This window comes from Asparagus officinalis, chromosome 8, assembly GCF_001876935.1.
Source record: "Asparagus officinalis chromosome 8, Aspof.V1, whole genome shotgun sequence".
NCBI classification, from domain to species: domain Eukaryota; kingdom Viridiplantae; phylum Streptophyta; class Magnoliopsida; order Asparagales; family Asparagaceae; genus Asparagus; species Asparagus officinalis.
Window position 1 is genome coordinate 85373028 of NC_033801.1, and position 14689 is coordinate 85387716.

The 14689-nt window shown below is 38.2% G+C and overlaps 1 protein-coding gene across 1 annotated transcript; it reads left to right on the forward strand.

The window, feature by feature from the left end:
* Window positions 7-7695, forward strand: LOC109820265 (transcription termination factor MTERF15, mitochondrial-like). The gene is made up of 3 exons (XM_020386391.1): window positions 7-1191; window positions 1462-1557; window positions 7268-7695. Exon 1 carries the CDS (start codon window positions 258-260, stop codon window positions 1161-1163), a length of 906 nt encoding a protein of 301 aa, XP_020241980.1. The 5' UTR covers window positions 7-257; the 3' UTR covers window positions 1164-1191; window positions 1462-1557; window positions 7268-7695.

Here is a 14689-nt window from a genome sequence, read left to right on the forward strand (position 1 = left end):
TCAATCTCCCTTCTTTTTCCTCCTCCTGCTGCCGCCGTGGCCCCCACTTCCGAGCTCTGCAACTCCTCCGCCTCTCCTCCTCCACCTCCTCCGTCGCCGCCACTACAAGCCCAGCACGGCCTCCCCTCAGTAGCCATCATTTTATTGTTGATTACCTCGTCGAAGAACTCGGCTTCTCTCTGGAAAAAGCAACGAGAGCCTCCAAGTACATCTCCTCCCTCAAATCCCTCGACAAGCCCCAATCCTTCATCGCCTTCATGAAAACCCACGGTTTCAGCGACGCCCAAATCAACAAGATCGTGTCTGGCTACCCAAAATGCCTCGCCATCAACCTCGACAAAACCCTAGCTCCAAAGTTCCGGGCTTTGAACGAGATAGGCTTCTCCGGCTCTGACCTCACCGACCTTATCAGTTCGAATTGCAGGGTGTTGTGCCTCGATTTCAACCGCAAAATCCTCCCGAAGATCCAGTTCTGGCAGAGCTTGCTCGGCTCTAGGGAGCAGCTCATCAAGAACTTAAAGCGAAGCAACAGCTTCATCGCCGACAGCGTCGAGAAGGCTGTCAAGCCCAATGTCGCCTTCCTTCGAAGCTGTGGAGTCTCTGACGAGAGGATCAGAATGGTGGCGAGGAGGAGCCCGAGGTTCGTCACCCGAAGGCCACAAGCCCTGGCTGAAGCTGCGAGCCCTGCGAGCCGCGTCGAGAACGAGATGGGTATTGCCCGGGGCTCGGGGATGTTTGTATGGGCTCTCCTGACCCTGAGCAGCGTAAGCAAGATCAAACTGAATGGCAGTCTTGAGATCATGAAGAAGTTTGGGTGGTCGGAGGCTGACTTCATCTCTGCATCCTCCAAAGCTCCGAGCATCTTGGACATCTCCCATAGAACGCTGTCTAAAAAGATGGAGTTCTTGTTGAAGGAAGCTGAGTGCGAGCCGGTTTATGTTGCTCAGCGTCCTTTGCTGCTGATGTACAGCTTGGAGAAGAGGTTGATTCCACGGTATGAAGTTGTGAAGATTTTGAGGTCGAGAGGATTGCTTGACAGAGAGCCTATGCTGGCTTCTATCATGTCTTATTCAGAAAAGGGGTTTATGGACAAATTCATTATTCCTCATAAACACAAGGTTCCACAGCTTCAGGAAATTTATGTGGATGGGTGTGGAAAATGACGATTCTTTGCGTGTCTATGCAATTGAGGTATTGTTTACTGATGACCAAACTGTTTCTCTTTTTGGAGCTTAACTTGCAATTTATTAACTAGTCTTATGTTCTGCGTGAGTGAGGGAGACAAACTAAATGGTCATTATCTTAACCTCTTACATGGGATCTTATTCCATTCTTCGTTTTATTTGTCGTATGCTGGGAGAATACATGTAGGCTTACATAGATGGGACAAGAAGCTAAACTTAATTGCATCTGTATTGTTAATTTGTGTTCTTGTTGTAAGAATTATTCATCTCCTTGCAGTGTATTCTAGTTGATCCAATTGGGTATTACTTAATCTTCAGCAATCAACCACTTCAACTCTGCTAGTCTCAGGTTGATAGGCTAACATGGTCTCAGGTATTTTCTTGGCATTTGCGTTGCTCTACCTTTGTTCCTTGCTTGAAAGATCTGGAACATTAGGCCATCATGATTTTTTTTCTTCTCTAGAAATAAGCGATTTTATTAACTTTAGTAATAATAGCAGTTCAATTGCAGATGTTTCAAACTAGAATAGACTATCCTTTCATAATTTGAATGGAAGTAAGGTAGAGAAGGTGTATTGAGAGGTTCTAGTTGAGGGGATAGTTAGGTGATATTCACAAGAATTGGGTTTGAGTTGCATTATTAGGTTATAAGGACTTCTAAGGAAAATATGTATGTCTACTACAGAATGACTTATCTTATTTCTAGACCAAGCTAACCTTTTCTAATAATATTCAGTAGGACCTAATATTAGAGAGGGACTTGAGAATCTGTTCACTTTATTTTGAGTATAAAGCTTGTAGAGAAAAATGTGCTTGTTCTTGAATCATCAACGCCCGTCTATACATTCTTTGTGCATTTAGTTTACGTGTCTGTATATTAGAACTCATATCATATGAGGATTTTATTGACATGACCGCACTTCATTTGGCTGGAAATGGCTTGGATGCCGGTGATGAAATATGTGTAAATCGAACAGAAAACTGATCTCTAGAGCATCTATAAATTTACCCAATGATCTTGTGATGTGCTTCTGCATTTCATGATAATATTGTCCAAATATTTAAATTTTCTTTTATGCGGAATTTCTTGGCAAAAATTCTGATTGAACCACCTGGGTAGTGTTAGCATGCATGACATAAGCATAATAATTATGTCTGATACTCCTAACAGTCGTCGGATATTTAGGAGAACTAGTGAGCTGGGCACGTGCAATGCATGTGCTGGCTTTAGTTTTGTTAGTGTATTCTTCAGCTTTATACACTTGCCAAGTAATAATTTCGGTAACAATTTCAATGATTTGGGAGACTGCAGTATGTGTGGATTTGTATATTCAAATGTCTAGAACAGGCAAAATGATTTATTTACACTTGCATTGAAAAGCAGGTCTCCTACTTCACAGTCATAGAATCACTATCTGAAAGGAAGGGGGGGAAAACTCCTAGCAGTGAAGATCGACATACAGTATATTTACAAAGATAAAGGAGATATTAACTGCGCGAGGTCTATATTACATGGAGCTGATTGACATACAGTATATTTACAAAGATAGAATTTGCTGCTGTTGCGGCCATATAACTGCGAGTTCTATATACATAGGGCAGATTGACATACAGTATATTTACAGAGATTACAGTATATCAAAATAAACACTTTTTGTGGCTGTTGCTAGAGCCCTCTAATAAACAAGATCCGTATTTGAAAATATGGATCACTGAGAGTTTAATACACTACCAAAAATTTCCTAATACACTACTAAAAATTTCATCTAAGAGAGATATATACATGTTTTTTGGCTCATCTAGGACAACAGTAGCCATGTAGTAGTGCATGGTCTCGTATCGTCCTTCAAACTAGTTGAGAAATGTTGTATCCACCTTTCCTTCCTATTAGAAGATAAAATATTTTATGATAAATATCAAGGTTTTAAATATCGGATGTCGGGTTCATGTCGCTCGGCCAAAATTCATGTCGGATAGCGGAAATCGGGGATATATCGGGGGACATGAAAAAAATATCGGATTGCCATATCGGATGGGTTGATATAATATCATAAATGGAATCTTCACATACTTGATAATTATATTGTCTAAACATATAAAAAAGTACATATGAGAAGGTCTTCATTTTCACAAGCAACCACCAAGTTTTTGCTTTTGCATAGAAAACCAAATAGACACTAGAACAGCTTAATTGCATATGTTTAGACAATTCTTATTAAAGTATAATAATTATCCAGAATATAAAAATTACTAATACAATTCTTTATACACAACTTTATTTATTAATGTAAAGATTTATTAATTGTTCAATTTAAGAATTTATGTTATTATAAAAGTCACTTCATAATTTTACACTCAAAGAAAAAGATTACAAAAAAAATGTTCACATACAAAGCGCGTGTATTATACTAGTAGGAACAAAAAGAAAATTCTACTGAAATTAAAAATTAAACTCGTAATTGCTATTCTAAACTACTTAACTGCATCGACTAACAATTGCAGGATTTTTATTATATATCTTTCATTTCTCCAAACAAGAAACTAGTAAACCGAAGTATATGTGCACCTAATACAAATAAATTCATGTGTTCTTATAGCCTTCCATTATAAAGAAAACACATGCAATAACAAGTAATTAAAACCTACAACAAGCACCCATATGGGTAGTGGATGGGAAACAATGTGAAACTTTACATAAATAGAAGGTGAAAGATATTGCAAATCATATGATTTCAACATATCAATGTGAAACCGATATTTCTGAATTTTGGCCGATATTTGATGGCCGAAATATCGCCCGATATATCCGCTATTTTCCGACATGTCCCCGACATGACCTCAAAAACGCCATACGCATTAAATTCAACAATTTCGTGGCGGCTAGGCTCCGAATCCGCAATATCGGCCGCCATGTCGGACATGGCGGCCGATATTTAAAACACTGATAAATATGCCATATGAAAAATAAAGGAGTATTTGATAAGTAAGAAATTGCAGTTCATTTGGAATAACAAAAGTTGTGAAGAAAATAATATGAACGAATTGTAAGAAAAACATAGTTTGATGCATTAGATATCTTTAGAAGATATGTGAATGATACTTGACTTGATGTTTGATCGCTTATATTTGGGGTACCTTGATTTTTCTGAAGATATGTGAATGGTACTTGACTTGATGTTTTGACTTTTTTATTCTTAGCGAAATTTTGGTAGCTATTGTCACTGGGTGAACTTAATGCAAAATTCAGCCAATGTCTATTAGCCAAAATGAAAATACAGGGGGAGGAAGTTGAAACAGCAATAGTACAGGGGTAGTCTACACTTTTGAGCCAAATTTAGTTAAGCCTCTGATGATTTAAGATGCTATAAAGAATAGGATCTAGTTTTGCTGGAGACATCGTCTATGGAATTATCAAGTCAAATCCAACGGGTACTATAATAAAATTTAGACAATTATGTATTCTTTTACTACTAAAAGAATTGAAACTATTATTCTGCGTTATCTGTTTTGGATTTTTATGCTAAGTTTTAGGAACTGGTAAAGATGTTGCTAAGTCCGAAAAACAAGGATACGATGTTCTTGCTTATTTTCTTTTCTTGAGAGTTAAGAGATTTAAGTTTTGTTCTGAATATTTTTAGTCCTGGAGATGGTTTCTATAGTTGGTGATGTATGCTGTTTTTTAAAGTATGTTTGATGCGGACATCCAGGCACGTGCACGAGATTTTCGACATGTTTATTAGGGCAGGAGACGTCGTGTTTTAGCTTTGCATCGGATCCCTACTATGTGGTTTTGATTTTCAGTTTAGTAGTTAATTCAGTTTTATTTAGTTTAGATTTGAATTTCAATTGTGGTTTGATTTGGTAGTTAGTCAGTTTTTGGCATTTGAGTGATTTTAGGGATTTTAGAATTTGTTTGAGTGATTTGAGGAATCCCAAATCTGTATTTTTTTTCTTTTTAAGCATGACCATAATGAGAATGAGGCAATGAAGATTTTGAAAAATATTTGCAATTACCTGTGTGCTTGAACGTGTGAAACGTGGGTGTGAAACGTGGGTGTGAAACCCTAGCCCGCTCCCCCTGTCCCTTATCCTTCCTCTAGCCAGCGCCAAATCCCGCTCTCCTCCTCCAAAGGCGCAGCCAAACCCCCCGACTGCCTTCTCCTCCTCCAGCAGCTGCTCACGATTTTCCCCCTCTCCCCTGCTCCTTCTCCTCCACGAGCGCCGTGAACAGCCCCAAACTCTTCTCCTCCCCAGCCGTCGAACCCCTGTTCGCCTTCCCTTTGAACAGCCGCCAAAGCTCTTGCCTTCATCTCCATCAGAGCCCCCTCCCCTGAAACCCTAGCCGTCGCTCACATCACTGTTCAGTTCGACTGCCACCGCCCTTCGTCATCCTCAGACTTCGCTCGCCCTCTCTTCCCCTCAGATTGAAGATCACACTGAAGAGGCCCTTCGGATCTGGTTCTCTTTGATTAGACCCGCCCTGGTTCAGTTGGATCTGATTTTCAATTCAGATCTGACCCACATTCGCAACAAACCCATTAATATCTTATACCTGATTCAAGTCTGTTTCAGAACCGTTTGGAGTCCGATTTGAGTCTGATTCAAGTCCGATTCGAACCTTGATTCCGCTATCCAGCAACCGAAGACGTCCAGTTCGTGTACGACCCAGAAACCGGTGTGATCGATTTGCAGCTTTCTCAATGGTTTGATTATCAGTCATTCGACATTCCCGCAGATTACGTTGATCGTGTGACTCTGATAGCGTGGAGAGCCGTTTGGGAATCAGTTCGTGGCACAGGTGCTTCCACCTAGACACGCCACTTCATCTCAGTTACGTAGCGCTCGGAGAACTCCTTCCCCTCATATTCGGCGACGTCGCACCACCTCCAGAGGTCCCTCACGTAGAACCGGTTCAAACCTACGAATGTTTCGTTTTCATTCGACCCAGTATTTTAGGAACTGCTATTGCGTGCATGTTATTATCAATTTTAATATCAATTGCGATTGTGCTGGATTCTGCTTGATTAGTGAGCGAATGATTCTGTTGCCGCGTATATTTGCTGATCTAAATATTACAAGTCGAACTTTATTACGAGGACGAATCATTACATTTATTTTTCTGAATAATTTACAAGGCCGTAAACTTAGTACATTGAAATTTTGTTTAAAACCATCTAGAGCTTCACTTTCTTCTCAAGTTTCATGCCTAGATCGATCGCTGATTTGGTGAAACATTGTTATCGTTGTTCTTCATACCTGCATACACATTGTTTCACATCAACGTTTCCCTCAATTTGAGGGTTCTATTTGGTGATGTACCTATTTTTTAAAGTACTTTTCTCTCAATTTGAAGTTTCTAAAAATTCTGAGCCTTTTGGCAAGATTGTTTAAATTATATGCAATTTAGTGTATATATCTTTCAGTTGGACTGCATTGTTGCTAAAGTTTATACATGTAATGTTTTTATTGATTATTCAGAATCAAGAAGGGACAAAGATTGCTAACTGATACTTCATTTTATTCAAAGTAAGTGTGAAAATTAAGATCTGCTTGTTTTAATAGTAATGACAAACCTCCAAGAAATTGGTCACTACTTGAGACATTGTAACTTGTGAGAATATATTGAAGAAATAGTTACAGGAAGCTTATTCCAGTAATTGGTCACTACTTATGTCAAAGGAAGTGTAGATTTGCATCCATGCTTGTAGTTATGGATTACATGTACCTAATAAAAAGTTTTCGGACTGAACTTCTTGAGAAAATCTCTCTCCCTATACTCAAATCATATGGACTAATTTTATATGAGCGTTGATATATTCCCACTTCCAACTCAAAGGCATAAGTTTGTCTATAATCTTCAAGAAACAGTAACAGGTCCCATTTTGGGGTTTTCTGTAGATATGGAAACGTGCATATGGTAAAACAGTTGAAAAATTTTGGCAATTTTTTTTATTCAAGTTCTTATTAGGTTTAATGATTTGAGCAAGCAAGTTTTATGTACGAAATAATTTTTCACGTTTATGGGTTGAAGCATTTGTTACCTTGGTTTTGCTATAGCATTCTCAGTATTGCAATTCATGCAGTATCTGCTGAAAGTCTGAAATGGAAGCAGAAGCATGTAACCATAAATTTCGGCCTTACTTTGAACACGAAGGAGAAGATGAAAAGAATTAGGCTTGCACAAGAAAGGGAATATTGTTATTGGTGGTTGTGAACATAACTGAATGCAGATTGTCTACTACCTCAATGGGAGCTTGCGGGATTTTGTCGATGGTGATAATATTTATGGTGTAATGATGTTGGCGCTTCTTATAGGGTGTAAGATTTGTTCGCGGTTCTTCTTCTATAATCTCTGTATTTTCTTGCAGCATGGGAAGTGTGAAGTCCGCTGGTTTAAGTAAATGATTGAAATGTGCAATAATCAAAGTGTACGAATAATACCAGCTCCTTGATGTTGTTGTTTGCGGAATAACTGGGTTAATGAGGAAAGTGCTTGAGGATTTGGTCAATAGAGACATCCCTGCAATAAATTATTTATGCATGTGTCATTGGTGTCATTGTGTATATCATATGGTGTAAGAATATAAAACATGGTAATATTCGTTGATGAAAGAAGTGACTTCCAGCCGCTTTCCAAGAATAAGAGGCCATGTTTTTATCATCTCCACTATAGTTGCTCCTTCACTGGCGAGGAGATTATTCCATAACATCAAAATGATTGGCTTTAACCTGGAAAAAAGAAATACAATAGAATTTTAAGAGGAAATTTAGGGTGATTATAAAAGAGAGAAACAAAAATATAGCGACAAGCATATAGCAACAAGAGGGGTTGTCATATATTGATCTTGAGATTTGTGGGACTGAGTAATTATTTTAATAACTGTTTGAACCCAGAATTATTTTTCCGTAGAAGACAATGTAAGGAACCCATGCACATTCTTTTTCTCCCTTAGTCTTCTGCTCAGTTTTCTTAAACATATATTTTTGTATGATAGTCGGCTATAAATAAAAAGTAATTGCTATATATATTATTGTAGAGTAAACTGAGTGTCAGTTGCCAATTACTGTATACTTCTTTAAAAATAATTACTATATAGTTTTTTTTAACAGTTGGCTATGAATACTACGTATGGTTTTCAATGCATGCAATTTTTTAAAAGTTATTGTTTATACTTCCAGCAAGTGCAACTTGGAAGAGCATACGCACCCCTATCGCTAATTTACTTCGACTGGATTCGTAAAATATATAAAGTTTGGTAATATTCACGCTCTTATTTCATACATAACTCTGCCTAACATGGTAATAAATAAAATGCATGAGAAGTGAAAAACTTAATTGATAACTAATTTAAAAAGACATAAATTTGTGTCAATAGTTTGAGATTCATTGTACTGTACATGAGTTGCATCCCGTTGATAAAGAAAAGTGTTTTTTGGCATTGGTCTTGAAGATAGTAGCATTACAGTTAGGGTCCTGACTCCTGAGCTGTATTGTGAAGGACTCCTGAAAAAAGAAGTGCACAAATGAGGTCTATTTCAATAGCAAGACAATATTAGCTTAATAGGAAATCACAAAGTATAAGCAAATACCATTAAGTAGCTCGAGTAACATCAACAAGAAGTTGCAAACGCAAGGCCTACATATATTTTCTTTCGTGTGAGATTTTTGTAGAGTGAAAACTTGCGCTATTCATTTCTTGATAAAGGTAGTATTTCTTGATGGACAATATCTTTTGTATAATCTTTGTTAGATTCTGTGGTCGTAGGTTTCATAAGCATTTTAATGCTATCAGCCGTTTTAGCGGGTGATAAGGCTACATACAATTGTCCATGAGAAAAAAATGTTAGTCTAAGTGTGTAGACCCGAAGCTACAATCGAAAAGACGAAGAAAACAGTCAGAAGACTGTGCGGTCGACCGCAGTGGCAGATCCGGTCGACCGCGTGCACTGCAGGAGACTGAGAAGAAGTTTTCACTCTGGTCGGTCGACCGGCGTGGCCGCTGCGGTCGACCGCAAATGTGCACAGGACACTGTAATGGATTTTTCTCTCTGGCCGGTCGACCGACCTTGGTACGACGGTCGACCGCGACGCTGTTTCCCTGTTTCCTATCCTGTTTAGGAATCTTGTTTGGCTGGGGTTTGTTATAAATACCCAAACGTTTTTAGGGTTTGAAAGACACGAAAAAGAGAGCTTTTTGACTGCAAAAAAGAAAGAATCTCAGAGAGATAAAACCCTAGTTTGAGAGCTTGTATTCTTCTTCAATTAATAAAAGAGATTGTGTGGTGTGGCTCCCGAGGACGTAGGCACGTTGCCGAACCTCGTTAAATCTTTGTGTTCGTCTCCTTTACTATTTTTGCAAGGTTAGATCTTTATTTGTGGTATTATTCCTACTTTCAACACAAGGTCCAGAAGGGTAAGGATTCGATTGATTGTTTCGAATCCCCAACAACTGGTATCAGAGCTTCGTTCAGCAATTTATGTGAAAGCCATGGCAGAGGAAAACAAATCAAAGATCAAGAAGTTTGACGGTTCAGACTTCGCCTACTGGAAGTCGCAGATGGAGGACTATCTGTACCAAAATGACTTGTATCGCCCGCTGATGGGCAAGGAAAAGGGGCAGAAGAAAGAGGAGTCAGATGGTGATTGGGAGGTACTAGATAGAAAGACTCTAGGGCAAATCCGAATGTCGCTCGCCAAATCAGCAGCCCATAATATTCTGAAGGAGAAGACGACGGTGGGGCTTATGGAAGCGCTCGCGAAGATGTTCGAGTAACCGTCAGCAGCAAATAATGTGCATCTAGTCAAAACTCTCTTCAACCTCAAGATGGCTGAAGGACGGTCCTTCACGATGAACCTCAGCGAGTTCAACACAATTGTTGATCAACTTATCTCCGTGAACATCATGTTCGATGACGAAGTGCAGGCCCTTCTACTACTATCGCAGTTGCCGGATAGTTGGGCGGGTTGTGTGACGACAATCAGCAATTCGGCGGGGAAAGAGAAGTTGAAGTTGAGTGAGGTTGTCAGCATGATTCTATCCGAGGAGGTTAGAAGAAAATCGTCCGAATCAGAAGGTTCAGGTTCAGCCCTAAGTTTCGAGCAGAGAGGCAGAAACCAGAAGAAAGGGAACCAGAACAGGAATCGGTCGAAATCAGTAAAGAAGAGGTCAAACTCAAAGGTTAGAACCATCAAAGGGAAGTGTTGGAACTGCGGCCAGGAGGGCCATATGTCTTCGGTCTGTAAAGCACCAAAGAAGGATGCAGGTGAGCAGGAGGCTCATATCGTGCAGGATGCCTTGATCCTTGCTATGGATAGCGATTCTGATTCTTAGGTCATCGACTCAGGAGCTTCTTTCCACGCCACTGTTAATAGGAAACTACTTCAGAACTATGTAGCAGGGGACTTTGGTAAAGTATATTTGGGGAACAATGAGCCTTGTAATATTGTTAGAAATGGCGGCGTTCAGATACAGATAAAGGGCTCTAAGTGGAACTTGAAGAACGTGGGACACGTACCGAAGCTGAAGAGGAATCTTGTTTCGGTAGGACAGCTTAGAGCAGAAGGCTATGTTTCGACATTTACCGGGGATTCGTGGAAAATCTCCAACGGTACGATGGTTGTTGCTCGTGGCAATAAAACGGGAACTCTCTACCTCACTTCACATGCGAGTGACACCCTCGCAATTGCAGTTGGCAAGGAGAGTACAGATCTGTGGCACAATAGGCTGGGACACATGAGCGAGAAGGGGATGAAAATCCTACATTTACAAGGAAAGCTAACCGGGATCGACGCCGTTGAAGTCAGAGTTTGTGAAGACTGCATCTTTGGGAAGCAGAAGCAGGCTAGTTTTCAGAAGGGTGGAAGGTCACCTAAGGCTCAGAAACTAGAGTTGATTCATACAGATGTATGGGACCCAGCCAGTGTGTCTTCTTTTGGCGGTTCATAATACTACGTCACCTTTATCGACGATCACTCGAGGAAGGTGTGGGTTTACTTCATGAAGCACAAGTCAGAGGTGTTCGAAATCTTCAAGAAGTGAAAGGCCATGGTCGAGAACGAGACAGATCTGAAGGTGAAGTGCTTGAGATCAGATAATGGTGGAGAATACGAGCTGGAGGAGTTCAAGAGGTTCTGTGCTATAAATGGGATTCGTTTAGAGAGAACCACTCAAGGACACCGCAACAGAACGACATTGCGGAGAGAATGAACAGGACCTTGACTGAGCGTGCGCGGAGCATGCGATTACATGCAGGTCTGCCTAAGACATTTTGGGTGGATGTGGTGCATACGGCAGCCTACCTGATTAATCACGGGCCATCAGTTCTATTAGATTTTGGGATTCCAGAGGAGGTTTGGAGTGGCAAGAAGATAAATCACTCACACTTGCGAGTATTTGGCTGCGTGGCATATGATCATATCAGTGATCATGTCAGGGACAAGCTAGAAGCTAAGTCACAAAAATATACATTCATTGGATATGGTGTTGATAAGTTCGGGTATCGTCTGTGGGATGAGAAGAACAGGAAGATCATCAGGAGCCGGGATGTGATATTCAATGAGGAGGTAATAATTTATTTTCCTCTTTTAATTCAATTATTTGAGAATTAATAGAAGTGGAAGAATTAAAATCAGAAACTTCTTCAAGTAATCTTTTATTTTCACCTTTAAGAAAATTATGTGAAGGATTTAATCTCAAAAATGTTTCATATAATTCATTAAAAGCATCTAAAAGCTCTTCATTATCACTTACTTCATCTTGTGACATAAAGCACATATGAGCACTTTCCTTTTCTTCACTTTCTTCATCGGAAGAAGAAGAATCATCACTTTCATCTCATGTAACTGCCAAAGCCTTCCTTTTCTTGTTGTTTTAAATATTGTTGAAGTTGTTGAAGTAATTTGATTTTTGTTTACTCTTCAACAATGGACAATCTTTCTTCATATGTCTTGGTTTGTTACACTTGAAACAAAGTAAGTTGTTTGAATTTGAACTTTTTGATTTGTACTTACCTTGTTTTATGAATTTTTGAAATTTGTGTACAAACATGCTCATTTCTTCATCATCATCCGAATCTTCTTTATCAGAAGTAGTATTAAATGCAAGCACTTTCTTGTTCTTTGTTTCATCATTATTCTTTCTATCTTCAATTTGAACTTCATAAGCCATGAGGTTTTCGATAAGATTCTCAACCGTAAGAATTGACAAATTATTTGTTTCTTCGATTACGGTAACATTCTTTTCCCATTGTGGAGTGAGTGATCGGAGTATTTTTCTTACCATCTCCACTTGAGTGTATGTTTTTCCAAGACCAATGAGAGAATTTGTGATATCGGTGAATCTTGTGAACATTTCTCCAATTGTCTCGTTTTCCTTCATCTTAAATAATTTGAATCGGTGTACAAGAACAGAAATTTTAGATTCTTTAACCTTATTTGTATCTTCATAAGTTACCTCGAGTGTGTGCCAAATATCGTATGCAGATGTGGTCGTTGACACCCTATTAAACTCATTCTTGTCAAGTGCACAGAACAATGCGTTCATTGCTTTAGAATCCAAATTTGCATTATTTCTTTGTGAAGTAGTCCATTCTAAAAACGGAGTTGTTGGCTTCTCGTATTTCGTTTCCGTAATGTTCCAAAATTTATAGCCAATTGATTGAAAGTAAATCTTTATTCGGTACTTCCAATAGTTATAGTTCAATCCATCGAACATTGGTGGATGATTGGTAGAATGACCTTCTTTGAATTGTTATGTATTTGTTGATGTCATCTTTCACCTTGCTCTGATACCAAATGTAGGATCTAAAATAGATACACTAGAACACTAGAGGTGGGTGAATAGTATTCTTTTAAAATTTATGTAAAATACATAATAAATGCAATAAAGAATGGCAATAATCTCAGAAAATCACAATCACAAACAAGAGATTTTATACTGGTTCCATCAATCCGGTGTACATTCAGTCCCCAAGCAAATCCCACTTGAGATTTCCACTATGATTTTGAACCAAGTATAAAAGTAAAACCAAACCTGACCAATTTACAAGTCCCTACAAATTGCAACACCAATTAAGAACACCTTGCCAATTGCACACCGATCTCTAGACCAAGAGATCAACCTCTCTCAAACTGAGAGAACTTTCCTTGAATCAACAACTCAATTCCTATAAGTCTTGATTTGTTGTGTTGCGTCGTAATGGCTTAGGAATAATTCTAACTTCTGGAAATTGCCTAAATAATATATATTTTGAATGAGGATCATAGGCAATTTCAGAAATAATCTTTTTAGCAAAATCTAAATTTTTTACTCTTGAAAAATGCAGAAAGATCAAAGCATATGGGTATGTATGCATGTTTTATTTTTCTGAACATATAACCTTTATATAGCCCTTGAAAATACAAAATTTTAAACTTTAAAAATGTTTAAAACGGCTATAAATTGTTATTAATTCAAACTTTGAATTCTGAAAAAACTGTATCTGTAGTCGACTACAAGACAAAGTAGTCGACTACACTGAGTCTAAACAGACTCTGTGAAGTCAGAAAATTTCTTAGTAGACGACTATAATGGTCATTAGTCGACTAGACTGTAATCAGACAGAAACTTAAAAAATAGATTTTTCCTTTAGTAATCGATTATAAAGTCGATTAGTCGACTACATTATAAAATATCAGAAACTTATATTTCAGTCATAGGCTTGAGTAGTCGACTACTATTCTAATTAGTCGACTACTAAGGGTTAAAAATAATATGAATTAAATATTTTGACACTCAATTATTAACTATAAACTCTAATGGTTAACATAGGGGATTTCTATAGTTAACCAACACACTAAGCATGTGTTAGTATGTTCTAATTTCTATGTGTGTGTGTGTGTGTGTGATCAAGGCTTGTACAATAATTTTAAGTAAAAAATGTAAAAAATTACATTAATGTATAAGTTCTTCATCTCCTTTACTTCATAATGCCTTGAACTCATCTTGCACTTGTTCATATTTGATGTTGAAAGCTGCATATAAATGTTAGTGGATTTGTATAACACACATAGTATAAATTGTTATCATTAAAATAATATCGTGAAGATATGCTATTTAACAGTTAAGAGATTGTGTCTTTTCTTAGGATAAAGACGAACCCGATGCTAGAGAAGAAGAATTTTATATTCCATCCACAGATCTTCTTTTGGGGTAAAGACGAACATGATACTGAAGAGAAAGAATTTTATATTCTATCCTTAGGTCTTTTTTTGGTGTAAAGACGAAACTAGTGCTGGAGAGGAAGAATTTTATATTCTATCTCCTGCTACAAAATAAACTCAAAGTGGGATCTCCACTTCGAGAATCTGGAAGGTGAAACTAAGAGTGGGATCTCTACTCCGAGAATCAAAAAAATCCAAATAACCCTAACTTTTATAGGATTGGTTACCTAATCTGAAAATGAATTCTCATTTATCGAAATGGAATTCTAACTTCAATCCTAACTTTTATAGGTTTGGCCAAAGG

Coding starts and splice junctions, on each gene's coding strand:
- LOC109820265 (XM_020386391.1), top strand. CDS start 258: ATGAAAACCCACGGTTTCAGCGACGCCCAAATCAACAAGATCGTGTCT.